The following is a 27752-nucleotide window of genomic DNA, read 5'->3' as shown; positions in this document are numbered from 1 at the left end:
GGGTTGATCTCTGCAACAAACCACCAAGGCACATGTTTATCTATGTAACAAACCTGCACATCCTATGTATGGGCCCCTGAACTTAAAACACAAGTTGAAGGAAAAAAAAAAAAAAAAAGAAAGTCTTGTCGGACATAGTGGCTCACGCCTTTAATCCCAGCACTTTGGGAGGCCGAGGAGGGAGGATGGCTTGAGACCAAGAGTTCAAGACCAGCCTGAGCAACATAGCGAGACCCTGTCTCTACAAAAAAATTTTTAAAATTGGCCAGGTGTGAAGTTGCACACCTGTAGTCCCAGCTACTTGGGAGGCTGAGGCAGGAGGATGGCTTGAGCCCAGGAGGTTGAGGGTGCAGTGAGCCATGATTGCACCACTGCACTCCAGCCTGAATGACAGAGCAAGACCCCATCTCAAAGAAAAAAGAAAGAAAGAAAAAAAGAAAGGAAAGAAGAAAGAAAAAAGTCTCTTTTCCAAATTTGTGAATTGTGTGATTTTTCAGTTAACTAGCTCTCAGGACTGGGGCCAGTCACGCTGCTGAGTCCTGGCCACCAGAGTGGTGAGGTGTTGGGGGGCAGAGGTGGTGCTTGTCTCTGTCCAGCGGTGGCCTGGCTGAGGTTCGCCTGGTCTGCAAGCATCAGTTTCCCCACCTCCATGGTGGTGGAATGTGGAGAACCATAGGAGCCTGGTGCATGCACCGCTCTGTGCACTGTCCGAGGGTCCCCTCCCCACTTAGAACCATGGAATCAGGCCACGGTCCGCCTCTTCTTTAATCTTGGACTGGAGGATATACAGGTCGAGAGGTTGGGAGAGTGGCCCCAGGCAAGAGGCCTGCGGAGGGATAGAGGGGCCAGTTCAGGGCCACCAGGGACTCTGGGAAAGGGGGTCAGGGATGAGGCTCAGCCTCTCATCTGCCCAGCTGGTCCCCACCACCTCTTCCACTCTCAGCTGGACTCCCCTGAGAGGGGTCCGGATCCTGCCAGAGTACTTGGTCCCCCAGCCATGTCCGGCCTGGACACAGGACTCATGGTGGGGCCAGACTTCAGCTCTGGGCAGAGCAGTGTCTTAGTAGCCTGCAGCCTCCCCACCCTTCCTCAGGTCAGAGACGGCGTACACACAGGCCCCCTCCTGGGACACGGCCTGGACCACGTTCAGGAAGAAGGGCCTCTGGGTCTGGTTCTGGCCACGGTCTTGGAGTCCCCTCTGCACCTCCTGGAGAGGAGAGAAAGCATGTTCACAGGGGAGGGCAGCTCAGCCCATCTCCAGAAGGGAGAGGCCTCTGCAAGAAATGAGAAAAATGATCAAAAGGCAAGATGGAGAGGAAGGGGGCCTGAAGACAAAGGAAGAGGGGAGGACCGGATGGGAGCATGGAAGAGATCCAAAGGCCCGTAGAGGACAAGCTCAGCCTCCAGGGACTATGTACGAAGGACACCACCCAGGCCCGAAGACCTCCAAATGCAAGTTCATGTCTGTTCTGGATCCAAGGACACCAGGGCCTTGAAGTGCAAATCTGAGTTCAGGGGGCCTTCAATGGAGGATGTGGCTTCACAAGATTTAGACACTGAGGCCAGACACAGTGGTTCACACCTGTAATGCCAACACTTTGGGAGGCTGAGGAAGGAGGATCACTTGAGGCCAGGAGTTTGAGACCAGCCTGGGCAATGCAGCAAGATCCTGTTTCTGAAAAAAAAAAAAAAGCCAGGTGTGGTGGCACATACCTACAGTCTTAGCCACTTGGTAGCCAAGGTGGCAGGATCACTTGAAGCCAGAAGCTTGAGAACAGCCAGGGCAACAAAGCAAGACACCATCTCTAAAAGAAAATCAAAAATTGGGCTGGGCATGGTGGCTCACACCTGTAATCCCAGCACTTTGGGAGGCTGAGGCAGGAGGATCTTTTGAGCTCAGGAGTTCAAGACCAGCCTGGGCAACATAGCGAGATCACATCTTTTATTAAAAGAGAAAAGAAAAGAAAAGAAAAAAGAAAAAATTAGTCAGGTGCGGTGGCCCCGTGCCTATAGTCCCAGCTACTCAGGAGGCTGAAGCAGGAGGATCCCTTGAGGCTAGGAGTTTGAGGCTGCAGTGAGCTTTGATCATGACACTGCACTCCAGCCTGGGCAAAAGAGCAAGACTGAAACTGCCTTTGCAAAATTATGACTGAGACAGGGAAAGAGATCTAACTTAATCAACTCTAATCAACTCCATCTTGCTTCTAACCTCCCAGTTGTCCTTGCTCATTCCTGGGTGTAGACTGAACTAACTTCGGGAGAAACTTAGTTTATAGTTGATAGTTTAAAACAAAGACGGTAACAGCCCTTTCCCAAAGCAGACCTCCTTCTTGCCTGGGCACCAGACTGCCTTCGTAGGACTCACATTAGCCACAAGATTAGAAATTATGGTTTAGGAGTCATGCAGCTGAAGGCTAAAGATTCTGACCCTCCCTAAACTGCTCCTAAGATCAGTGCTTGAGAAACTTTGCAGACCCTGCACTTGATGGATCAGCTGGCACCATCCAGATCAATTAACTGGCTCATCTGATCTTGTGGCCCCCACCCAGGAACTGACTCAGCTCAAGAAGAAAGCTTCAACTCCCTTTGATTCTATGATTTCCAGGGGTTTTTCGTGTGTGTCTGTTTTTGAGATGGAGTCCCGCTCTGTCACCCATGCTGGCGTGCAATGGCACAACCTTGGCTCACTGCAACTTCCCCTCCCAGGTTCAAGTGATTCTCTTGCCTCAGCCTCCCCAGTAGCTGGGATTACAGATGCCTGCCACTTTGCCCAGCTAATCTTTGTATTTTTAGTAGAGACAGGTTTTCACCATGTTGGCCAGGCTGGTCTCCTGACCTCAGGTGACCCACCCACCTCAGCCTCCCAAAGTGCTGGGATTACAGGCATGAGCCACCGCACCCAGCCAACTCCCTATGATTTCATCCCTGACCAATCAGCACTCCTGGCTCATTGGCTTCCCCCAACCTGCCAAGTTGTCCTTAAAAACACTGCTCCCTAGCCAGGTGCGGTGGTCATGCCTGTAATCCCAGCACTTTGGGAGGCCGAGGTGGGCAGATCACCTGAGGTCAGGAGTTCGCGACCAGCCTGGCCAACTTGGAGAAACCCTGTTTCTGCTAAAAATACAAAAATTAGCCAGGCTTGGTGGCGCACACCTGTAATTCCAGCTACTTGGGAGGCTGAGACATGAGAATTGCTTGAAGCCAGGAGGCAGAGGTTACAGATCACGCCATTGCACTCCAGCCTGGGTGACAGAGCGAGACTCTGTCTCAAAAACAAAACAAAACAAAACAAACACGAAAATACTCTGCTCCCCGAATGTTCAGGGAGACTGATTTGAGTAATAATAAAACGCCGATCTCCCACCCAGCGGGCTCTGCCTGAATTACTCTTTCTCTATTGCAATTCCCCTGTCTTGATGAATCCGCTCTGTCTAGGCAGTCGGCAAGGTGAACCCATTGGGTGGTCACAAGACCTTGTCTCAAAAAATTTTCAAAAACACCTATGAGCTCAACACATGATATCAAGACCTTAGACACCCAGGAACTCACAACTTTAGGGCCCTATTGGTGCCTATTGATGGAGAATTCAGCTAGGATAAGGACATGAATACCCAAGAATCCAAGGAAATTAGATCCCTAAGCTAAAGGCACCCACAGTCCCACAGTGTGAGACACTCAGGGCATGTGGGCCTAGAGGCTGAGGCCCAAGACCCTGAATTTGTGGACTTTGAGGAAGTCAGAGACCAAAGTAGCCCCTAGCCTTATGATCATTTCTAAGATGCCAAGTACCTTGCCCTGGGGCTATGGTCCTCACAAACTACAAGTCTGTAAAGGGGCAGAAGTCCTAGAGTACAGGGACCTGTGCTACTAGGGCCCCATGTTTCCAGATACCATTTAAGACTAATGACCTGAGAACTTGGCTGGGCATAGTCACTCATGCCTGTAATCCCAGCAATTTGGGAGGCTGAGGCAGGCGGATATCTGAGGTCAGGAGTTCCAGACCAGCCTGGCCAACATGGTGAAACCCCGTCTCTACTAATAATACAAAAATTAGCCGGGCATGGTGGTGCGGGCCTGTAATCCCAGCTACTCGGAAGGCTGAGGCAGGAGAATTGCTTGAACCCAGGAGGTGGAGGTTGCAATAAGCTGAGATCGCGCCACTGCACTCCAGCCTGGGTGACAGAGTGAAACTCTGTCTCAACAACAACAACAAGCCAAAAAAAAAAAGAAAAAAAAAAAAGAACTAATGGCCTGAGAACCTTACCCTGCAGGGCCTGAGATTCCGGAGACATCTAGGTGCATCGGGTGATGGATGCCACATGGCCTGAGCTGCTGACAGGACAAATGAGGTCTTTGGAGCCCTGCACGTTTGGCTATGAGTTCCCTGTGCCTGACCTACTAATTGCCCACTGTCCTTAGACTTGAAGGCCAAGATCCTTACTGCTGAAGCCAAAGCTGGACTTTCAGTGCTCAGAGACTCCATTCCTCAGAGTCCACTGGCCAAACTCCAAGACTCTGAGGATCAAAGACTCTCCTCACCCTAGTCCCTGGGCCTTAGCTGTGAAGGTCCTTGGAGGCTCAAAGTCTCCAACCCAGAGTTTAGGATTTACTCCATGGAAAGCCCTAGACCTGAATAGCTGACATTCCAACTCCCCAAGGGAGCTGAGAACCTTAGGTTCATGGGTCACTGGATTCCATTAATCCCAGTCCCCAGACTGTCATCTCCCAAATTCTCAGCATTTCAGGTCCTCAGGGTGAAAGGTCCTGAGAATTGATGTTCACAAAGACAAAGGTCCTTCAGTCAAGAGTCAAGGGAGGGGCCAGGCAAGGTGGCTCACGCCTGTAATCCCAGCACTTTGGGAGGCCAAGGCGGGAGGATCACAAGGTCAGGAGATCGAGACCATCCTGGCTAACACGGTGAAACCCCATCTCTACTAAAAATACAAAAAATTAGCCGGGCGTGGTGGTGGGTGCCTGTAGTCCCAGCTACTTGGGAGGATGAGGCAGGAGAATGGCGTGAACTCGGGAGGCAGAGCTTGCAGTGAGTCAAGATCATGCCACTGCACTCCAGCCTGGGCAACAGAGCGAGACTCCGTTCAAAAAAAAAGAAAAAAAAAGAGTCAAGGGAGGGCCAGGCGCAGTGGCTCATGCCTATAAGCCCAGCACTTTGGGAGGCCAAGGTATACAGATCACTTGAGGTTGGGAGTTCAAGACCAGCCTGGCCAACATGGGGAAACCCCATCTTTACTAAAAACACAAAAATTAGCCACGTGGGGTGGCGCACATGTGTAGTCCCAGCTACTCAGAGGCTGAGGCAGGAGAATTGCTTGAACCTGGGAAGCGGAGGTTGTGGTGAGGCAAGATCATGCCACTGCACTGCAGCCTGAGTGACAGAGTGAGACTGTCTAAAAAAATAAAAATAAAAAAAGAGTCAAGGGAGGAGGGCTCCAAAGGATGTGCCCTGGATCTTGAAATCCTCCATATCTAAGATCCCTGGAACCTGAGAGCCCTGAGAGGGTCTTCCTGTCATGCGAAGGACCCTACATGGGGAGGGAGGCCTGCAAACTCCAAGAGTTTGAGCCTAACAGACTGAGGTCCTTAGTCTCAAGGTCTGAAAACTAAGGCTGTTGGGGACTACACTCTGTTCCTGGACTAAGGCCCCAGTCCATGGTTCTCAGGTTCTAAGGGCTTTGGAAGGTGGACTTGAGACCGAAGAAGTCTCATAACAGGAGAGGCAGCTTTGAAGATCTGGAACCTCAGCTGCTATGAATCTTTTTTTTTTTTTTTTTGAGACGGAGTTTTGCTCTTGTCACCCAGGCTGGAGTGCAATGTCACGATCTCGGCTCACTGCAACCTCCACCTCCTGAGTTCAGGCAATTCTCCTGCCTCAGCCTCCCGAGTAGCTGGGATTACAGGTGTGTGCCACCACACCTGGCTAATTTTTGGATTTTTAGTTGAGGCAGGGTTTTACCATGTTGGCCAGGCTGGCCTGGAAGTCCTGACCTCAGGTGATCCATCTGCCTCGGCCTCCCAAAGTGCTGGGTTTACAGGCATGAGCCACTGCGCCTGGCCACTATCAATCTTTTAAATAGGTCCTAACAAAGGGCATCCATCAACCCAAAGATGCTCCGAGGAAGCTGAGTCTCTGTCTAAGGATGGAGGGGGAGTCAGCCAGGAGAATTCAGCCCCTGGAGCTGCACCATGGGCTTCTGTGGGGAATCAAAAAAATGTTTGTAGGCCGGGCATGGTGGCTCATGCCTATAATCCCAGCATTTTGGGAGGCCAAGATGGGAAGATTGCTTGAGCTCAGGAGTTCAAGACCAGCCTAGGCAACATGGTGAGAGACCCTGTCTCTAAGAAAAACAAAAAAATAAAAACTATCCAGGTGTGGTGGCACACACCTGTAGTCCTAGCTCCTTGGGAGCCTGAGGAGGAAGGATCACTTGAGCCCAGGATGTCAAGGCTGTAGTGAGCTGTGATCGCAACACTGCACGCCAGCCTGGGCAACAGAGTGAGATGTTTTCTCAAAAAAAAAAAAATGTATATATATAGTAAAAATTACCACCAATGCCCTAGTGCCCCAGAAGAAAATCACTTTACAGACTGCCACAGGAAAAACAACCTCTTTCACAAATAAAGTTGCAAATATAAGTTACAAATCACACAAGGAAAATGTCACCATGAGGGAGAGTCTGAGAGGCCCCAGCCAGGAAAACTCACTTCTGAAAAATGGCATCAACCACAGACCAGAGACCAAGATGCTGAGATCCTCAGCCTGGGAGCAGCGTAGACAACACCTTGCTCTCTGTCTTGGAGGCCACAGAACTGACCTGGAGGCCACTGACAGCCTCACCGATCAAGGTCCCCAACTCCTATGGCCCCCAAAGTTGAAGTGTACCTGGCCTAAGAATCTCAGTGACTGAGTTCCTCCCAGGTGGCTTTGAGCAGCACGGACTTGGGGAGTGGGCTCTGCCCTAGGCATCCAGCTCGGACCTCAGCCTCACCTGGCTGAAGCTGGGCTCGTACTCCACACAGCCCTTGCTGTCGACGTGCAGGATGGGGGCTGCGATGGCCGCTCTCAGGTCAAAGCCAAGCCACAGCTTGTTCATGATGGCCTGGGGGAGAGATGAGGGTTGCAGGGAGAAAGGGGGTACCTGCTACCCTACATCAGCCCTCACATCCCCACTCCAGAGAGAGTCAGACAGTATGCTGCCCAGAGAGGAGACACTCGAGCCAAGAGCCCCCCAGACTCACCTGGGCCACGGCAGAGATGATGAGCTCCCCACCAGCCCCGCCAATCACTAGCGTCGACCCCTGGGCTTTGTTGATCAAGATGGAGGGCACCATGGAGGACGGGGAACGCTCGCCTGGAACTGGGGGCCAGCACCTTCCGGGAGCTCCACCCACCCTGTCTCCACTCACTGCTGAGCAAACAGCGGCTTGGCGAGTGCAGTGACCCATCCAGGGGTTAGCATGCAGCCCCAGCCCAGCCCCCTCCCTCCTCTCCCCTGGTGGGGGGCCCTTGTGGACCCCAGGTGGGAAGCCTTGTTCTCACCAGGTGAGGGGGTGGTGCCGGAACCCCGGGGGCATCGCTCGCATAAATCCAGGAGCTCGTTGTTGAGGATGATGCCTGTCCGTGGTGAATACACCATCGCTCCAAAGCTGCAGCCGTGGAGGCAGAGCCTGGGCTAGGACCCGGGGCTCCCACCAGACACTGCCTGCCCTGACCACCTTGTAGGACCCCCTCATTTTAAAGCTGCCCCGAAGCATGCTGGAGTCGCTATTCTCTCCCTGGCACCACCCAGGAGGGGTCCCCAAAGACCCACCTGTGCCCCCACATCAGGGCACCCTTCTGAGTGAGGCTGCCCATTCCCAGGTAAATCTTGGGTCGGGGCCACCCCAGCAGCAGCCTTTCCAGCCAGAGATGTCAGGGGTGGGGGCCTCTTTTGATATAGAGGAGGAGAAAAAGGGCAAAAGCAAGGTGCTGCCTTATGGGGACAAGTGAGGGGACATGGGGCTGGGGGAGTGCAGGTCTAGGAGAAGAGGAGTGAAGCCATCCACCTTCCCCCAGGCCCTACGCACGGTGTGTTGATGGTGCTGGTGGCAGCCACGGCGCTGCCATCCTCCCCCAGCACGGACACATGGGACGTGCCTGTCCCGTGGCCCCAGGCCTCGGCCAAGCTGTAGTGGCTGAGCTGGTGGTCCCCCCGGCCATCGATCTGTTGGCGGATGATCTGGGCCAGGGTCTCCCCCAGCAGGTCCTGGGAGGCATTCTGGGGTGGGTGGGCAGGCGGCAGGGTCAGTAAGGGACCAGGCGGGATCCCCAGAACCAAGGGCAGGATGAACTCAGCCCCCATGGGCGCCACCTCCAGTCTGTCCTCTATCTTGTGGCCAGGCCTCCCTCAAGCCCAGCTAGGTCTAGACTCTGCTCACCCTCCAGGTCCTTTGAGATATGGTGCCACTCCTGCACCTGACCCCTGTACCTGCCACCCTGGGATCCCTTTCAGTCCTGCCCTGGCCTAGAACCACATACATATCCCTCCAACCTCCCGCTGCCAGGCCTGACCCTCCTTTCATGCCAAGTCCTCAGCTGGGGAGGAGGACAGCCCAACAGCCCAGCAACCTCAGCAACCTCACCTTGAGCTTTGGGTGGCTTCGAGGGTCCCTCAGCCTCCACCTCTGCCCCCTGGCAAACTTGAGCGTCTCCACAAGGTGGTGGTACACGTTCACCCTCCCTTCAGGCCTGGCCACAGACTCTGCTGAGAAGTTGAACCCTGGAGAGGGGTTGGGACCCAGGTTGGGGTCATCCTATGTAATGGGTTGAATGTTGCCTCCCCCCACCACAGAAAGATCCACCCACATCCTAATTCCCAAAACCTGTGGATATTACCTTATACGGCACAAGAGTGCCTAATACCTTAAGTGGAAAAGTATGTTAAGGATTTTTTTTTTTAAGACAGAGTCTCACTCTATTGCCCAGGCTGGAGTGCAATGGCGCGGTCTCAGCTCACTGCAACCTCCGCCACCTGGGTTCAAGCGATTCTTGGGGCTCAGTCTCCTGAGTAGCTGAGACTACATGCGTTCGCCACCACGCCCAGCTAATTATTTTTGTATTTTTAGTAGAGACAGGATTTCGCCATTTTGTTCAGACTGGTCTCGAACTCCTGGCCTCAAGTGATCTGCCTGCCTTGGCCTCCCAAAGTGCTAGGATTACAGGCGTGAGCCATCATGCCCCGCCTTTTTTGTGTTTTTTGGAGAGGGAGTCTTGTTCTTTCACCCAGGCTGGAGTGTATGGCGCGATCTCAGCTTACTGCAATCTCTACCTCCTGGGTTCAAGTGATTCTCCCGCCTCAGCCTCCCGAGTAGCTAGGACTACAGGCGCATGCCATCATGCCCAGCTAATTTTTGTATTTTTAGTAGAGATGGGGCTTCACTGTGTTGGCCAGGCTGGTCTCCAACTCCTGACCTCAAGTGATCCATCCGCCTTAGCCTGCCAAAGTGCTGGGATTACAGGCATGAGCCACCGCACCCAGCCTAAACTATGTTAAAGATTTTGAGAGGAGGAGATGATCCTGGATTATCTAGATGTGCCCTGAATGTGATCACAGTGTCCTTGTAAGACAGACACACAGAGGAGAGGACACACAGAGCAGAGGAGAAACCAGTATGACTATGGAGACAGAGACTGGAGTGAGGCAGCCACAAGCCAAGGAACGCTGGCAGCCACTGGAAGTGGGAAGAGGCTGTGAAAATTGTCAAAATACAGCTGCGGCCAGGAGCGGTGGCTCACACCTGTAGTCCCAGCAATTTGGAAGGCCGAGGCAGGCGGATCACCTGAGGTCAGGAGTTCGAGACCAGCCTGACCAACATGGTGAAACCCCATCTCTACAAAAATACAAAAATTATCCAGGCATGATGGTGGGTGCCTGTAATCCCAGCTACTAGGGAGGCTGAGGAGGGAGAATTGCTTGAACCCGGGAGGAGGAGGTTGCAGTGAGCCAAAACTGCGCCACTGCACTCCAGCCTAGTAAACAAAGCAAGACTCCGTCTCAAAAAAAACAAAAAAAAACAAAAAAAACCTCTGAAAAATAGAGCCAGGGAAAGGCCATGAAGAGAGGACTCTCGTGCACAAGTGCCCTGTTCTTGGCCGGGTACAGTGGCTCATGCCTGTAATCCCAGCACTTTGGGAGGCTGAGGTGAGAGGATTGCTTGAGTCCAGGAGGTTGAGGCTGCAGTGAGCCTTGACAGTGCCACTGCACTCCAGCCCGGGTGACAGAGCAAGACCCTGCCTCAAAAAAACAACAGCTCACAACCTTACAAAAAAGCCATCACAATCTTTACACAAAAAATACTTCCGCAGAGACATCTGCCCACGTGTGGCCTGTCCAGTGCCGCCCTTATCACTTTTCCATGCATCCTAGTAGCCAAGGATGATCATTTCAAAACAGTTTTTTTTTGGTTCTTTTTTTTTTTTTTTTTTTTTTTGAGACAGTCTCACTCTGTTGCCCAGGCTGGAGTGCAGTGGCGTGATCTCGGCTCACTGCAAGCTCCCTCTCCCGGGTTCACACCATTTCCTGCCTCAGCCTCCCAAGCAACTGGGACTACAGGTGCCCGCCACCACGCCTGGCTAATTTTTTGTATTTTTAGTAGAGACAGGGTTTCACTGTGTTAGGCAGGATGGTCTCGATCTCCTGACTTCGTGATCCGCCTGCCTTGGCCTCCCAAAGTGCTGGGATTACAGGCATGAGCCACCGTGCCAGGCCCAAAACAGTTATATACCAAAGCAAAGCTATGAGGACACAAAGGAATAAAAATGATATAATGGGCCAGGCATGGTGGCTTATGCCTATAATCCCAACACTTTGGGAGGCCGAGGCAGGTGGATCACCTGAGGTCAGGAGTTCGAGAGCAGTCTGGCCAACATGATGAAACCCTGTCTCTACTAATAATACAAAAATTAGCCGGGCATGGTGGCGCACACGGGTAGCCCTAGCTACTCGGGAGGCTGAGGCAGGAGAATCGCTTGAACTGGGAGGCAGAGGTTGCAGTGAGCTGAGATCGCGCAATTGCACTCCACTCCAGCCTGGGTGACAAGAGCAAAACTCCATCTCCAGAAAAAAGAAGGAATGATATAATGGGGCCCAGCATGGTGGCTCACACCTGTAATCCCAGCAATTTGGGAGGCCAAGGCAGGCAGATCACCTGAGATCAGGAATTCAAGAGCAGCCTGGTCAAGATGGTGAAACCCCATCTTTACTAATAATACAAAAAAAAAAAAATTAGTTGTGGTGGTAGGCACCTGTAATCCCAGCTACTTGGGAGGCTGAGGCAGGAAAATCGCTTGAACCCAGGAGGCAGAGGTTGTAGTGAACTGAGATGCACCATTGCACTCCAGCCTTGGGAACAGAGCGAGACTCTGTCTCAGAGGAAAAGAAAAATGCTATAATGGACTCTGGGAACTCAAGGGGAGGGGTGGGAGGGGGATGAGGGATAAAAGACTACACACTAGGTACAGTGTACACTGCTTGTGTGATGGGTGCATCAAGATCTCAGAAATCACCACTAAAGACCAGATGCAGTGGCTCATGCCTGTAATTCCAGCACTTTGGGAAGCTGATGCAGGCAGATCACTTGAAGTCAGGAGTTCGAGACCAGCCTGGCCAACATGGTGAAACCCCATCTCTACTAAAAAAAATTAAAAAATAAAAAAATAATTAAAAAAAATTAACCAGGCTTGGTGGCGTGCACCTGTAATCCCAGCTACTCAGGAGGCTGAGACTGGAGAATTGCTTGAACCTCGGAGGCAGAGGTTGCAGTGAGCTAAGATCATGCCACTGCTCTCCAGCCTGGGTGACAGAGTGAGATTCCATCTCAAAAAAAAAAAAGAAATCACCACTAAATAACTTTTCCATGCAACCGAACACCACTTGTTCCCCGAAAACTAATGAAATAAAAATAAAATAGCCAGGCAGAGGTGGCTCATGCCTGGAATCCCAGCACTTTGGGAGGCTGAGGCAAGTGGGTCAGTTAAGGTCAAGAGTTCAAGACCAGCCTGGCCAACATGGTGAAACCCCGTCTCTACTAAAAAGATAAAACTCATCTGGGCGCAGTGGCTCATGCCTGTAATCCCAGCACTTTGGGAGGCCTAGGTGGATGGATCACCTGACATCAGAAGTTCAAGACCAGCCTGACCAACATGGCAAAACCCCATCTCTACCAAAAATACAAAAATTAACTTGGTGTCGTGGCAGGCACCTGTAATCCCAGCTACTTGGGAGGCTGAGGCAGGAGAATTGCTTGTACCTGGGAGGCAGAGGTTGCAGTGAGCTGAGATCGCGCCATTGCACTCTAGCCTGGGTGACAGATTGAGACTCTGTCTAAAAAGAAAAAAAAAAAAGGAAAAAAAGAAAAGATAAAAATCAGCGGCGTGTGGTGGCCCATGCCTGTAATCCCAGCTACTTGGGAGGCTGAGTCAGGAGAATTGCTTGAACCCAGGAAGCAGAGTTTGCAATGAGCCGAGATTGTGCCACTGTGCTCTAGCCTAGGCGACAGAGCAAGACACCGTCTCAATAATAATAATAATAATAATGCAATAAAAAATAAAATATACAATAAATTATCATTGATTGTAAACAAAAAAGTTATATAATCTTCCTCATTTTCTCTTTGAAAACTTTTGCCTTCTTTCACCTCCCTGAATACACACATAGTTTACCCTAGCATGGGTATTCCTATCGTGATGCCTACTCTGGAACAAACATCATTTTCTTTGAGAGCCTTGTTCTGTTTTTTATTTAGGTCAACAAGGCAAAGAACAGATTCTCCCCTGGAGCCCCCAACGGAATGCAGCCCTGTGGACACCTAGATATCGGGCTTCTGGCTTCCAGAACTGTGAGAGGACACATTTCTGTTATTTTAAGCCACCAAGCTTGTGGTGATTTGTAATGGCAGACACAGGACACTAATATTAAGCCAGCGCAGGCAGCCCCAGGCCTCAGCACTGCCAGAACCCCCTGCAGGCTGCCTCGGGCTGGGCTGGCTTCACTCCCCTAGGTGCACGCCCCTGACGGGCAGCTCAACACCCACACAGCCCACCTGCTTCTGTGTCTGGGACTGGTCACCCAGCGGGAGGAGGACTCTGGACGAATGATGTCACACCCTTCAGCAAAGCCTCACGTATGGGTCAAGCCGGAGGCCAGCTCTAAAACCCACCATCCTGATTGGTTTCCACAGCTCTGTCTTCATATTGTGCATCTGTGAACCCGGTTTATGGAGGAGGAGGCTGAGCTGGGCCTTGGCTGGGCTTGGAGTCTGAGTTCCCGGGGAGTTGATGGCGGGGGGGCCAGGGCTCTGGGCAGGGGCTTTACCTCTTAGCACGTTGAGGATAAAGCTGAGAATGGCACCCCCTGCAGGCGGCGGTGGTGAGTACAGGGTATAGTCCCCCAGGGGCACCTCCAGGGCATCCACCACCTCGGGCTGGAACTTGGCCAGGTCCTGCAGCGTCAGCTGGCTCCCTGGGATGAGAAGGAGAGGGCTCCATTAACAGATGGGAAACTGAGGCAGGGAGGAATAGCCACTGGTCCCAGGTCACACAATGGGATTCCACTCATGCTCTCGCCTTGTGGACACAGAGGATGATGGTAGGTCTGTAGGCAGTGGCCTCAGGACCGGCCCCTTGGGGCCAGGCGTGGAGGGGTGGACAGAGACCAGAGGCAGGGAGGCTGGGGAGAGGAAAGGGAAGATGGGAGAGGGAGCTGGCTTATGAGAGCCTGTGAGAATGGTCAGCTCGGCTACCTAGACCTGCCGTGACCATTGGTAACACCCCTCTGCTGGCCCTAGCCCGCAGGCTGTGCTCTCTGAGGTCCTGGACCGCAGGGGTCCTTGGGCCGGCAGAGCTAGGTGCATGGCCTCTCGGGGTCCCGGGCACCGCCCGCACTCCCTCAGGGCCTGGGAAGGAGCCTGCCCTCAACCCCCAGCGCCCAGAACTTGGCTCTTCCTCCAGCGGGGACGGGGTATGGGACCTCAGGGAGGCTGACCTTCCTTGGCAATGTCCTCCACCAGCATCTGGCCCAGCCTCCCCGTGTAGAAGACCTCCACGCCCTCTGTGGCCACGGTCTCCAGGGTGGTGGCCAGCGCAGGCCATGGGAGTGGGTCCTGAGGTCTCAGGGGTTCTGTCCCGTTGAAGAAGAGCTGGCTGGGGGGTGGGGGGATCCTCAGGGTGGGGCCAGGTCCCAGAGGCAGCCACACTCTTCCGGGGCTCTCGTGGGTGGAGTCCTCAGGACCCTACAGTGGGGGGCGCCCTGGCCCAGGGTCCCGAGCCACTGGGGTGGACACCGGGGGACAGATTCTCTAGGAGGTGGTGGGACTGACACCACTCACCCAGCTCATGGCCCTGGTCCAGGGAGGGCAAATTCCCCAGTGGGGCCTGGGTCCACCTAGGGCCTGTCATCTCACTTCTGGGAGGGCTTGTCAGTGGGCTGGGTGGGGCGGGTGAGAGTGGCAGTTGAAGCCCTCCTGCTATGCCAGAGAGAGGGAGAAGGAGGCCGGGGCCCCAGGGCGGGTGGCAGAGCCCAAACCCACACCTTGGAGTCCTATCATTTGGGCAATAAACTCCCCGCAGCCTAACCCCAAGTTAGGCTCTGCCACGGGGAGCTGGAAGGGCCATGAAAAGTACTCTTTGTCCTGGCCTTAAGGTCCTCAGCACCCTGAGGGTCAATCCTCCGGTGTAAGAGGGACTGAGGCAGAGCTGGGGTGTGGACTGGGCCCAGACAGGATATGGCCTTGAACCCAGGAGCCCAGGGCCACCATGTGGGGCTCACCGCAGGGTTGATGCCTGCAAGGAAGGCCGCAGGAAGCTGTTGTGCAGGAACCGGCTGAGGACAGGGGACACCACATGCCCCCCTCGAAGCAGCGCGATGGTGGGCTGGAACAGCTGCGCCCAGGGCAGGCGGCCATGGCGGCGGTGGGCCTCGGCATAGCCGCGGAGCTCCCCGGGCACCCCGATCCACTGGGCCCCTGCATGGCACATCCCAGCTCTCAACCCTGTGGCTTCCAGGCCTTCCCGGGTTTGCCATCACCCCTACATGTGGCCCCCCAGTTACAGCAGCCAGAGTGAGCTTTCTGGAGCCCACATCCGACCACGTCCCTCCCTGCTCAAATCACCTGTGGCTCCCCACAAAGTCCATGGCCAGGCCTAAGGGGCCCTGCACAAACTGGCCCCAGGAGCCCCACCGTGCCCCGCCAACCCATCTCCACTGAACCCTCCAGGCCTTTGTCCAGCCTGGTCCCTCTCCCTGGATCACCTCAGAGAGCCTGTTCCCAAGGAGGACCTTCTCAATCCCTGCAGGTTGGGGCTGGGGGTTCCCCACAGGCTCCCTGTCCCCCCGTGTCACAGCCTGTCCGTGAGGCGCTGCTCCTTTGCGGGAGTGTTCTGGTCAGTCCTAGTGGCCTGGGGGGTGGGAGTGGGGGACCCCCGTGGGGCGTCACCTGTGCCCAGCGGCAGAGCCTGTGCACACTGATCCAGCAGGCTCGGGGTGTGGCTGGCCGGCACCGTCTCCCGGGCATTGATGACCTCCACCTTCCCTGGAGTAGGGCAGGGCAGGTGAGTGGTCATGGACCCTGCAGACAGCCCCTGGCCTGCTCTAGGCCTCAGTTTCCATCTCTGCATTATGAGATGGACTCTGGGCTAACACAGGGACAGGAGTTGACACAAGGGCTTTGCACAGCTGAGGCAAAGGGGGCAGGGCAGGGGGCCCAAGAACACCCAGAAACGGGGTTGAGTGGATGGGACTGGCTGGAGAGGGGGTTACACAGTGGTGTGGACAAGCCCATCTTCCCCATGGCAGGTCACATGTGGGCCCACCTGTCGTCACATTGTAGATGGTGAAGATGACCCCTCCGCCCAGGCCCATGCTCTGAGGGTTGACAACGCTGGTGCAGACCAGAGCCGCGATGGTGGCATCCACGGGTGAGCCCTGCTGCTGGAGGATGGCTCTAGGGGACATGGCACAGAGTCACTGTGGGGCTCCCCTCCCCCTGCCTCCCCACCAGGCTTGCTCAGCGGGCACTCATTGGAGAATGGTGACGGAGGCAGCCCATTGGCTGCCACCAAACCGCAGATTAGGTCACAGAACACAACCAGGCTTCCCCATCAAATCCAGCTGCTCATAGGTCCACAACATAGTACAGTTGCAAAGTGTGATGCCATTTACACTGACCTTTGCCATATACAAGGTGCTTCTCAGTTTGCAAAGTACTTCTGTTGCCATTGTTCCCAGCAGCACCAGCTCATATGCCACAGGCAGAACCAGGCCTGGGCCACCTCTCAGTCCCTCACAGTGGCCTCAGGAGCCCACCCTGGGACTCCACTCCCTATCTTGCTGGGGACACTCTGGCCACAACTACTTCAGGGCTGGCCTTTGGCAGGTGACCCCAGGATCCTTCCCTGCCACAAGGGCATAGGGCTTGAGCTGATGGGCCCCACAACTTCTCCTGGGACTCTGAGCCTATGAAAGTTCTCTGGCCTAGGCCGGGTGCGCTGGCTCACGCCTGTAATCCCTGCACTTTGGGAGGCCGAGGTGGGTGGATCACTTGAGGTCAGGAGTTCAAGACCAGCTTGGCCAACATGGTGAAACCCCGTCTCTACTAAAAATACAAAAATTAGCTGAATGTGATGGCGGGCACCTGTAATCCCAGCTACGTAGGAGGCTGAGGCAGGAGAATCGCTTGAACCCAGCAGGCAGAAGTTGCGGTGAGCTGAAATCGCGCCACTGCACTCCAGCCTGGGCAACAGAGCAAGACTGTCTCAAAAAAGAAAAAAAAAGAAGAGAAAAGAAAAGAAAGAAAGAAAATAAATGCTCTGGCCTACCCCTCCCCATCTGTCCATGGGCAGCAAGAGGTGGGCCCTTTAGCACTGAGGGCTGGTCAACCTGGCCTACACTATGATGATCCCTGTCCCTGGGGCACAGGCCTGCACAGCTCACCGAGGACAAGGACAACCTTTTCCCTCACACCCAGGAATCCTCCCCAGCACCTCAAGAAGCCAGCTTTTTTTTGAGATGGAGTTTCAATCTTCTTGCCCAGGCTGGAGTGCAATGGTACCATCTCGGCTCATTGCAACCTCGCCTCCCGGGTCCAAGCGATTCTCCTGCCTCAGCCTGCCGAGTAGCTGGGATTACAGGCATGCACCACCATGCCTGACTAATTTTGTATTTTTAGTAGAGACGAGGTTTCTCCATGTTGGTCAGGCTGGTCTCGAACTCCCGACATCAGATGATCTGCTCACCTCGGCCTCCCAAAGTGCTGGGATTACAGGCGTGAGCCACTGCGCCCGGCCAGAAGCCAGCATTTAAACCCCAGTTGCAGATGGGGAAACCAAGGCCCAAAGAGGGAGCAGACCTGGGTCCCTGCATCCACCCCATGGGACCTCTGGTCCTAGCACCCTCCTTTGGCTCAGGCGTCTGTGGCCTGACCTAGCATGTCCATCTGGACACAAACCCTCCCCAGTTCCTGAGCCACATGTCCCTCTCTGGGCCCACACGTGGCACACATGGGCGCCACAGGGACACATGTAATCTTGGAATGGGAAAGAGAGCACAAAGCCAGAAGATGAAATAAACAAGTCAGGCATAAACACTAATTTTTATGAGAATAAAACACCATAAACAAAGCCAAATGACAAACTGGGGGAAAAAACACTTTAAACTCCCATCCCAGACAAAGGCCTCACTTCCTAACTAAATGGAGTGCACCCTTGCTTCCCCAACCTGTCTGCTTCCAGCCTTGTCAGTTGTCTTGGCTTCCAGGGCAAAATGGGGTAAATGGTTACAGATGGAGAAACCAAAGCCCCAAGAGGGAACGGCCCAGGTCCCTGCACCCACCTCCCCCACCCTGCCAGGCTTTGGCTTTTCTCCCACCTCCTGGTCTCCTGATGTTGGGGGCCCCAGGCTTGGTCCATGGTCCTTGTGCATCTATATCTTCTCCCTGGGTGAGTCCATCCAGGCTCATGGCATAAGATGCAACCTGTGTGATGGTAACTCCCCAACTTTATCTCCGGCCAGTCCTCTTCCTACACTCCAGACACTTATACCCAGCTATGCACAAGGTACCCGCTCTGGGTGTCTAAGAAACATTTCAAACATACCATGACCTAAACTGTACTTTTGATTTTCCTTCCAACCGTCCCTGCGAAATGGCTCCTCTCCTAGTCCTCGTTGTCTTAGAAATTGACACAACCACTCCCCCTTTAGCTCAGCGCCTACACCCTGGAGCCATCCTGGATTGGTCACTTTCTTCCTTCCCCACATCCAACCCACCAGTGACTCCGGATGCAGGTTCTACCTCCATCTCCACCACACTGGTCCAAGCCACCAACCTCTCTCACCTGGGTTATTGCAGTAGCCTCCTACCCAGGCCCCAGCGCTGGCCTTGCTCCCTTACATTTTAAAAAAATAATCTGTTAAGGCCGGGCGTGATGGCTCATGCCTGTAATCCCAGCACTTTGGGAGGCCCAGGCAGGCATATCACGAGGTCAGGAGATCGAGACCATCCTGGCTAACACGGTGAAACCCCATCTCTATTAAAAATACAAAAAATTAGCTGGGCATGGTGGTGGGTGCCTGTAGTCCCAGCTACTCCAGAGGCTGAGGCAGGAGAATGGCGTGAACCCGGAAGGCGGAGCTTGCAGTGAGCCGAGATCGTACCACTGCACTCCAGCCTGGGCAACGGAGCGAGACTCCGACTCAAAAAAAAAAAAAAAATCTGTTAAATGTAAATCAGATTTCCTGGTAATGAGAGACTGTAATTCAGACCACTCTTCCCTCAGAGAACTAGAAAAGCCCAGCAAATAGAAAACATGTGCTTAAAGGCATAGGAGGCAGAGAAGTACAGGGCTGGAGACAGGCAAGGCCAGCATTCCCCTGAAGGCGACGGCCAATCCTGAACAGGAGGCTGAGAAATAGATCAGTGATTCTTTTTTTTTTTCTCTCTCTTTTTTTTTTTTTTGCTTTTTATTTTTCTGAGACAGCGTCACCATTACTTTTAATGGCAAAAACCACAATTACTTTTGTACCAACCTAGTATATTGCTCTGGCTGGTCTCAAATTCCTGGCCTGAAGCAATCCTCCTGCCTCAGTCTCCTGAGTAGCTGGGACTATAGGCGTGAGCCACCACACCTGGTCTAGAGCAGTGCTGTTGACCTACTCATGTGGCTGAGGGAGGGGATGCCATAATGCCCCACACGCGGGGTGCAGGTTTCTTACTCTAGGAGTCACAGTCAACCAGAAATAGAGCAGCCCTCAGGAGCACTGGATCCAGCTTCAAATCATCTCAGTCACTCAAATGCATAAAGGAGATCCCAGAATTTCAGATCCCTAGGCCTCAAATTATTTTATATTTATTTATTTATTTATTTATTTGAGATAGCATCTCACTCTGTTGTCCAGGCTGGAGTGCAGTGCCTCGATCTCGGCTCACTGCAACCTCCACCTCCTGGGTTCAAGCGATTCTCCTGTCTCAGCCTCCCAAGTAGCTGGGATTACAGCCACCAGCCACCACACAGAGCTAATTTTTGTATTTTCAGTAGAGACGGGGTTTCACTGTGTTGGCCAGGCTGGTCTTGTACTCCTGACCTCGTGATCTGCCCGCCTTGGCCTCCCAAAGTGCTGGGATTACAAGCGTGAGCCACCGCACCCAGCCTCTAACAATTTTTATACACACTCTCCAGTGCTAAATTAAAAACAACCAAGCAAACAAGGAAATAAGACAGCAGGAACAAAGCTCATGAGAAGCACAGACAACTTTTAAAAAGGTCCATAGGATCTCCAGATTATGAAATTGGCAGACCATGTACTTTAAAATAAGTACTTAATATCTATATTCAAGGATATAAAGAAATAAGAATTTTATCAAAGAACTGGCAACTATTAAAAATGGAGGCTGGGAGTGGTGGCTCACGCCTGTAATCCCATCACTTTGGAAGGCGAAGGTGGGTGGGTCACCTGAGGTCAGGAGCTCGAGACCAGCCTGGCCAACGTGGTAAAACCCCATCTCTACCAAAAATACAAAAAGTAGCCAGGTGTGGTGGTGGGCACCTGTAATCCCATCTACTTGGAAGGCTGAGGCACAAGAATCATTTGAACCCAGCAGATGGAGGTTGCAGGAAGCCGAGATCTTGCCACCGCACTCCAGCCTGGGGGACAGAGTGAGACTCTGTCTCAAAAAAAAAAAAAAAAGGCCAGGCACGGTGACTCACGCCTGTAATCTCAGCACTTTGGGAGGCCAAGGCAAGCAAATTGCCTGAGGTCAGGAGTTTGAGACCAGTCTGGCCAATATGGTGAAACTCTGTCTCTACTACAAATACAAAAAAATTAGCAGGGCATGGTGTCATGCGCCTGTTGTAATCCCAGCTACTTGGGAGGCTGAGGCAGGGGAACTGCTTGAACCAGGGAGGTGGAGGTTGCAGTGAGCAGATATCGCGCCATTGCATTCCAGCCTGGGCAACACAGTGAGACTCCATCTCAAAAAAAAAAAAAAAAAAAAAATACAAAAATTAGCCAGGCGTGGTGGCTCATGCCTGGAATCCCGGCTACTCAGGTGGCTGAGACAGGAGAATCACTTGAACCCGGGAGGCAGAAGTTGCAGTGAGCTGAGATCATGCCACCATACTCCAGCCTGGGCGACAGAGCAAGACTCCATCTCAAAAAAAAAAAAAAAAAAAGTGAAAGTGGAATATATATATATGTGAGTGTGTATATATATATATATATATAGCCCATGACACAGTCCTCAGGAGATCCTTGACCATGTGCCCAAAGATATTTTTTCCCAAAGATATTTTTATAAATAAAAATAAAGGGTGGCCAGGTGTGGTGGCTCACGCTTGTAATCTCAGCACTTTGGGAGGCCAAGGCGGGTGTATCATGAGGTTAGGAGATCAAGACCATTCTGGCTAACACAGTGAAACCCGTCTCTACTAAAAAATACAAAAAATTAGCTGGGCATGGTAGCGGGTGCCTGTAGTCCCAGATACTCAGGAGGCTGAAGCAGGAGAATGGCATGAACCCAGGAGGCAGAGCTTGCAGTGAGCCGAGATTGTGCCACTGCATTCCAGCCTGGGCGACAGAGTGAGACTCTGTCTCAAAAAAAAAAGAAAAAAAAAAGGGTAACAGAAGAGGTAAACGTGTGGGTAAATCTAAATGAATGTTATTGGTATAAAATTATAGTAGTATAGAAAATGATATCTTGTGGGGCTTAAAATAAATAAAACATACTGAAATATGTATGGGTAAAATTATATATCTGGATTTGCACTGAAATAATGTGGGGTAGAGGGAAGCAGGAAAGAGTATACATGAAATTAGCTTGGCCATAAGACTGTTGTTGAAATTGAATGGATACATGGGGCTTCATTATACAATTCTCTTTACTTTTACATAGCTCTACACTCTCAACATAAATAAGAATAAAAACACAAAAAACACACAGATACATCTATGCACACACATATATATTTAAAATACACAAAAATATTAGCATGTAAGTCATTGCGGGTAAATTTAGTTCCTGTTCAAAGGTTCTTGTACTGACTAGGAAGAGGATAGAAGTACTAACTCATAGGCTGGGCACGGTAGCTCACGCCTGTAATCCCAACACTTTAGGACGCCGAGGCAGGCAGATCTCTTAAGGTCAGGAGTTCAAGGCCAGCCTGGCCAACATAGTGAAACCCTGTCTCTACTAAAAAAAATACAATAATTGGCCGAGCATAGTGATGCACACCTGTGGTCCCAGCTACTCAGGAGACTGAGACAGGAGAATTGCTTGAACCCAAGAGGCAGAGGTTGCAGTGAACCAAGATTGCTCCACTGCTCTCCAGCCTGGGCAGCAGAGCAAGACTCCCTCAAGAAAAAACAAATAAACAAAAAAAGTACTAGCTCATGTTAGACTTTGGTAAGTGAAGGATGCATGTTGTAAGCTCTAAAATAATCTACTGTTATCTTTTAAAATAACTCCAAAATTGCACAGTTAGGAAACTAATAAAGAAAAAGGAAATTGAATAATAAAAATAATAAATGCGAAACAAGATGTGAAAGGAGACAAGAAGAAACAGAATAGGCATGGAAAACAAGTTGATGGTGGGTTTCAACCCAAATAAATCATTACCTACTTTTAAAAGGACAATCAATAAAAATTAAAGTAATTGGAAATAAAGTAAAACCCAACTAATGCCTTTTATATAAGGATACAGAAAGGTGGAAAATAATGAAAAATATATCATGCATGCACTAACCAAGAAAGCTGTATAACTTCTTTTTTTTTTTTTTTTTTTGAGATAGAGCTTCACTCTGTCTCCCAGGCTGGAGTGCAGCGACGTGATCTTGGCTCACAGCAATCTCTCCCTTCTAGGGTCATGCGATTCTCCCCGCTCAGCCTCCCAAGTAGCTGGGACTACAAGTGTGCCAACTTAGAATTATATTAGCCACACCCAGCTAATTTTTGTATTTTTTGTAGAGGCAGGGTCTCGCCATGTTGCCCAGGCTGGTCTTGAACTCCGGGGCTTCAGTGAACCACCCACCTCGACCTCCCAAAATGCCGATTACAGGCATGAGCCACCATGCCCAGCATAACTATTTTTAATGAAGTAGACTTTAAGAAGAAAAGTATTATTAGAGATAAGAGACACATCACGGAAAAGAAGAAATTACTAGGAGATGGATGCAGTGGTTCCTGCCTGTAATCCCAGCACTTTGGGAGGCCAAGGGGGGCAGATCACCTGAGGTCGGGAGTTTGAGACCAGCCTGACCCACATGGAAAAACCCTGTCTCTACCAAAAATACAAAATTAGCCAGGTGTGGTGGCACATGCCTGTAATCCCAGCTACTCAGGAGGCTAAGGCAGGAGAATCGCTTGAACCCAGGAGGCGGAGGTTGTGGTGAGCCAAGATCGTGCCATTGTATTCCAGCCTGGGCAACAAGAGCAAAACTCTGTCTCAAAAAAAAAAAAAAAAAAAGAAGTTACTAGCTAGTTTCAGTATTACTTAACATCCAGGAAACTGGATGTAGAAGTTTTTTAGAGAAACTAAACCAATAGGTTATACATAGAGAGAGATTTATTTAGGAATTGGCTCACATGATTGTGGGGACTAGCAAGTTTAAAATCTGTAGGGCAAGCCAGCAGGCTATAAATTCAGGTAAGAGTTGATCTCGAAGTCTGGAACCTAGAATCTGTAGAGCAGTCAGCAGGCCAGACACTCAGGCAGGGTTTGTGTGTTATAGTCTTGAAGCAGAATTCCTGCTTCTCTGGGAAACCTCAGTTTTTGTTCTTACGGCCTTCAACTGATTGGAGGTGGCCCACCCATATTATGGTGGGTGATCTGTTTTACTTAAAGTCAAGTGACTGTCAGTGTTAATCACATCTATGAAATAACCTCCCAGCAAGATATTGACAAGTATTTGACCAAACAACGGGGCACCATAGCTTAGCCAAGTTGACACATAAATTAACCGGCAGGAGCGAATAGAATATCCAAAAAACAACATACTAGGGGTAGTATATCTTATATAGCTATTATAATTATATAAAACATATAATTATAGGATGAAGATATTAAGATAACCATTAGAACAAAAATATAAACTTTTCTGTCTTTTTTTTTTTTTGAGACCAAGTCTTGCTCTGTCACCCAGGCTGGAGTGCAGTGGTGCAATCTTGGCTTACTGCAACCTTTGCCTCCCAGGTTCAAGCGATTTTCCTGCCTCAGCCTCCTGAGTAGCTGGGATTACAGGCACCTGCTACCATGCCCGGCTAATTTTTGTATTTTTAGTAGAGATGTGGTTTCACCATGTTGCCCAGGCTGGTCTCCAACTCCTGACCTCAAATGATCCACCCGCCTCAGCCTCCCAAAGTGCTGGGATTACAGGTATGAGCCACCACGCCCAGCCAAAAATCACCTTTTTTACAAGGATCAAAACAGTCATTATGCTGGAGATGACAGACCTCACTGTCACCATGCTCCTTTTGTATGTCTAGTAGGCACGGTGCTGGGTCCACACTCACATAAGCATTAGGAATCCACCCCCAGGGGCTCCGGCTGTAGCAGAATCCCAAGAATAAAACCTGGTGCTGAAAGAAAGAGTAGGAGATGGGGCCGGGCGCCATGACTCACTCCTGTAATCCCAGCACTTTGGGAGGCCAAGGTGGGCGAATCACGAGGTCTAGAGTTGGAGAACATCCTGGCTAACATGGTGAAACCTCGTCTCTACTAAAAATACAAAAATTAGCTGGGCATGGTGGCTGGCGCCTGTAGTCCCAGCTACTCAGGAGGCTGAGGCAGGAGAATCATTTGAACCAAGGAGGCAGAGATTGCAGTGAGCCGAGATCGCGCGACTGCACTCCAGCCTGGTGACAGAGCGAAACACCATCTCAAAAACAAAACAAAAAAAAGAGCAGGAGACTGGACTCTGGGAGGGCCTCCTGGTGAGAGGTGAGCACAGAGGGGAGAGATGGAGACAGGAGCACGGGCTTCTGGTGGCTTCAGCAGACCCTGTGGCAGTGTGGCCAGGGGCCTCTGCAGGAAGGAATCTTGGCCAGGATGACACTGCAGCAGGCCTCTTCCTGAGGCCTCCAGCCAGCCCAGCCAGGGTCCCAGCGTCTAGTGACCCCTGTTTCGCAGCAGCAGCTAGGGCCAGCCCCAGGCTCTCTTCCACTCCCAGCTTCTTAAAACAGGAAGTGGAGAGAGTTGTTTGACAAAACACTGGGGCAAACCACATCCTCTCTCTTCACTAAGGGAGAGTTCGAGGGAGTGCCGGTGGAGGGAGCTTTAGAGTAGGGACCCCTACCCAACCAGTGACCGCCACGCACACAGCAGGGCACGCTATGGAGACCCCCAGTCGCTCGGGGAGACCCAGCAGATCCAGACTCCACCCAGAGATTTGTGGCAGCAGGTCCCCACTCCCAAAAGCCACGTGCCCACGGGTGGTCTCTGGTGCCTGAGACCCCAGTCTCATTTGCATCTTTGCAACTTCGGGTTTAAGTGGGTGCCGCATCTCTGTATGTCCTCCTGAGCAGAGGAGGTGCACAGCCTGGGGTGGCAGCTGACGTCAATCCCTCAAATCCCCTGGGAGCCAGTGGGGAGACCAAGCAGTCCCCAGCCCCCACTTGCGCCTGAGCTGCCATTCTCAGCCCTGTGGGAGGAGACAGAAAGCCCTGAAGAGAAACCAAAGGACCAGGTCAGGAGGGGCTGGGGGTGGCATGAGCAATCAGGGCGGGGAAGGATGGACAGATGGGGGAATGGAGGGAGGAAGGAATGAATGAACAAAGAGAGAGAATGGCCACTCCTCCCTTGCTCTAGTTTACAAAGCACTGGGATCCTCCCAACAGCCTACAAGACAGAGCTTCTGGGAGCAGAGCAGGTGGCTGGCAGGGAGGCGAGGCTTGCCCTGGCTCTTGTGGGCCCAGTGGGAGGCAGGGGGCAGGAAGGGGCATCCTGTATGTGTCCTCTCTGCAGCGGCAGCAGCGGAGGCCTCCCTTGGGCTGGGCTTCCTGGAAGAGGGTCAGGAAACACCCGCTGTGGCCCCTCTCCATCACGCCCTCATCCAGGACACCAAGTATCAGTCACTCAGCTCATGAGACCCAGGCCCTGACTCAGGGAGAGAGGATGTGAGGGGTGGGGCACCGGGCTCCTCAGGACTGAGAGACCTGAGATGTGGCCCCAGGCTGGGAGTTAGGGCAGACTGGCTATGGCAGCATTGTGTGTACCCCAGCAGGCCAGTACCCACGCAGGGAGCCTCCAAACCCCTTCACCTATGACCCTGGGAGAAGATCCCAGCCTTGGAGAATTGGCCTCACTGAAGGGGCCTGCACCAGCCAGCAGGGTCAGGCGGGGCCAGACGGGTTCCCACCTGGGATATGCAAATGGGCCTCCTGAATCCTGGAGCCAGCTATGGACTCACACACCACCATTGTCCCCAAGTCCCCATCTGCCCCACGGGCACACCCTGCCACCTGTTCTGTGCAAGGGCCCTGAGGCTGCCTCCTTGCACCCAAGCCCTGCAGGTGCTGAAGCCCACACACACACGGCTCCTGCTTCCTGGGCCAGTGCACGTGCACACACACACACTTACACACACTCACATACACATAGCCACACACAATCACATACATTCACACACATCCACACTCCCCCCACTCACACACACGCACACTCGCGCACACACACACTCACACACGCACACTCGCACACACACTCACACACGCACACTTGCGCACACACTCACACACACACACTCACACTCACACATCCACACACCCACACGCTCACACATGTATGCAATCACACACACCCACACACTCACACACACACCCACACATACATTCACTCACACACACACACACACACCCCTTCTCCAGGAGGGGCTGGCTGCCAAGGGCCACCCAGCTCCCTCCCACCTCTCACTCACCGTCCAATATCCGAGCAGACCTTCGAGTCAGCGGCAACAGCAGCGTGGGCAAAGGCCTGGGGGCCACAGGGGGCTTGGTGTCGAGAAAGGACCACAGCCAGCACAATGACAGCCAGCGCCAGCCCCAGCCCCAGCAGGACTAGGCCGACTGTGGCCCCATAGCCCCGGGCCATGGCTCTGCAGCCCAGGAGGAGAGGGGCGGCTGGTGGGCAGACAGAGGGACGGATGGGTGGGCAGACGAATGGACAAGAAGATGCACAGAGTCACAGGTAATTGGACAGATGGACAAACAGGTGGGGGGCTGAAGACAGACACGAAGATGGATCGACAGGCCAGATAGCTAGACAAGGAGGACAGTAAGAGAAAGATGGTCAGATAGACAATGGGACAGAGATGGGCTTACAGATGGGCAGACAGACAGACAGGTCTGAACAGCGGGCTGCCAGATGGACAGATGGGTGAATGGACAGACGGCTGGCAGCTGTGGCGAGCTGCTGCCCTCACCAAGTGCACACTACGGAGTGGCCAAACTCACGCCTCAACTTCTAGTTTTCAGCTCCTGCTTGTTCCTGGCAGGAGGCCAGGCAGCAAAGCGTCTGGGGGGAGTTTTCCTCGCCTAGAGGAGTCAGCTGCTGTGTTAACTCCCTCACTGCTGGTAGGTCCCAAGGCCCCACCTACCGCCCACCAGAGCCCAGGGTCACACTGTCGCAATGTGCAGAATTTGGTGCCTGCTGCGCTGCGGTTGCCAGGTAGGGGCGGGGTTCCCAAGAACCTCCACACCATTCCCCAGGTTCCCGGCAGCTCTGGGAAAGCAAAGCTGGGGCCGCTCAACTCTCTCCCCTGGATCCGGCAAGGCTGCCCCCCTCCCAGAGTGGAGCCCCGCTCCCCAGCTCCCACCTCTATCCCCTAACCCTCTCTGCATGGCCCAGCCTAGTCAGCGTCAAGGTGGAGCTGAACAGAGGCAGAGGGAGGAGGACCCAAGGTGGTGTCACTTAAAACTTGGGTTCAAGTCCCTATGCTTCTGCAGCCTGGCCTGGGTCCCACAACTCCCCAGAGTGGCCAAGGGCTTCCCAGTCTGCACAGAGGCCAGGGTGACTTGACAGCATCAAACGCTGGTGACTACAAGACATTTACTTGGGAAATGCAGGCAGACCATGCCTCTAGCCCTTGGCACCCGGGACCATTTGTCCAGGACTTGCTGTCCTGGAAATGCAGCATGGGCCTCCAGGGAGGGGGGCTGTGTGGAGGCCACGCCCTGCCTGCAGCTCTTCCCCACTCTGGCTGCAGGTCTGCTTCCCT

The 27752-nt window shown here is 52.6% G+C and overlaps 1 protein-coding gene across 8 annotated transcripts; it reads right to left on the bottom strand.

Moving 5' to 3' along the window:
• Positions 1-741: 741 nt before the first annotated feature.
• On the bottom strand, positions 742-27040 carry LOC129022954 (glutathione hydrolase 5 proenzyme). 8 transcript variants are annotated; one of them, XM_054469330.1, is made up of 13 exons: positions 26454-26996; positions 15863-15993; positions 15487-15582; positions 14820-15015; positions 14037-14194; positions 13368-13514; positions 8638-8774; positions 8083-8273; positions 7556-7662; positions 7255-7439; positions 7005-7115; positions 1583-1675; positions 742-1207 (listed from the first exon to the last, which is right to left on the bottom strand). In XM_054469330.1, the coding sequence occupies exons 1-13, from the start codon at positions 26624-26626 to the stop codon at positions 1061-1063; spliced, it is 1872 nt and encodes a 623-aa protein (XP_054325305.1). In that variant the 5' UTR covers positions 26627-26996; the 3' UTR covers positions 742-1060. The 8 variants fall into 8 exon arrangements, with proteins under 8 accessions (XP_054325305.1, XP_054325306.1, XP_054325307.1 ...); XM_054469331.1 differs by having other exon boundaries at positions 7255-7424; XM_054469332.1 differs by having other exon boundaries at positions 7255-7421; positions 26454-26995.
• Between the last annotated feature and the right edge of the window lie 712 nt (positions 27041-27752).

Source organism: Pongo pygmaeus, chromosome 23 (genome assembly GCF_028885625.2).
Source record: "Pongo pygmaeus isolate AG05252 chromosome 23, NHGRI_mPonPyg2-v2.0_pri, whole genome shotgun sequence".
NCBI classification, from domain to species: domain Eukaryota; kingdom Metazoa; phylum Chordata; class Mammalia; order Primates; family Hominidae; genus Pongo; species Pongo pygmaeus.
The sequence above is the reverse complement of the archived record's forward strand: the minus strand, read 5'-3'. Positions and strand labels throughout refer to the sequence as shown.

What these genes read in the sequence shown, in the direction of transcription:
- LOC129022954 (XM_054469330.1), bottom strand. Translation starts at nt 26,626, where the DNA reads ATGGCCCGGGGCTATGGGGCCACAGTCGGCCTAGTCCTGCTGGGGCTG. An exon ending in GGCTCTGCCGCTGGGCACAG is followed by an intron (nt 15,016 to 15,486) that starts GTGACGCCCCAC and finishes TGTGCCATGCAG; the next exon opens with GGGCCCAGTGGATCGGGGTG. An exon ending in TATCCTCAACGTGCTAAGAG is followed by an intron (nt 8,775 to 13,367) that starts GTAAAGCCCCTG and finishes ACCCCTCTCCAG; the next exon opens with GGTTCAACTTCTCAGCAGAG.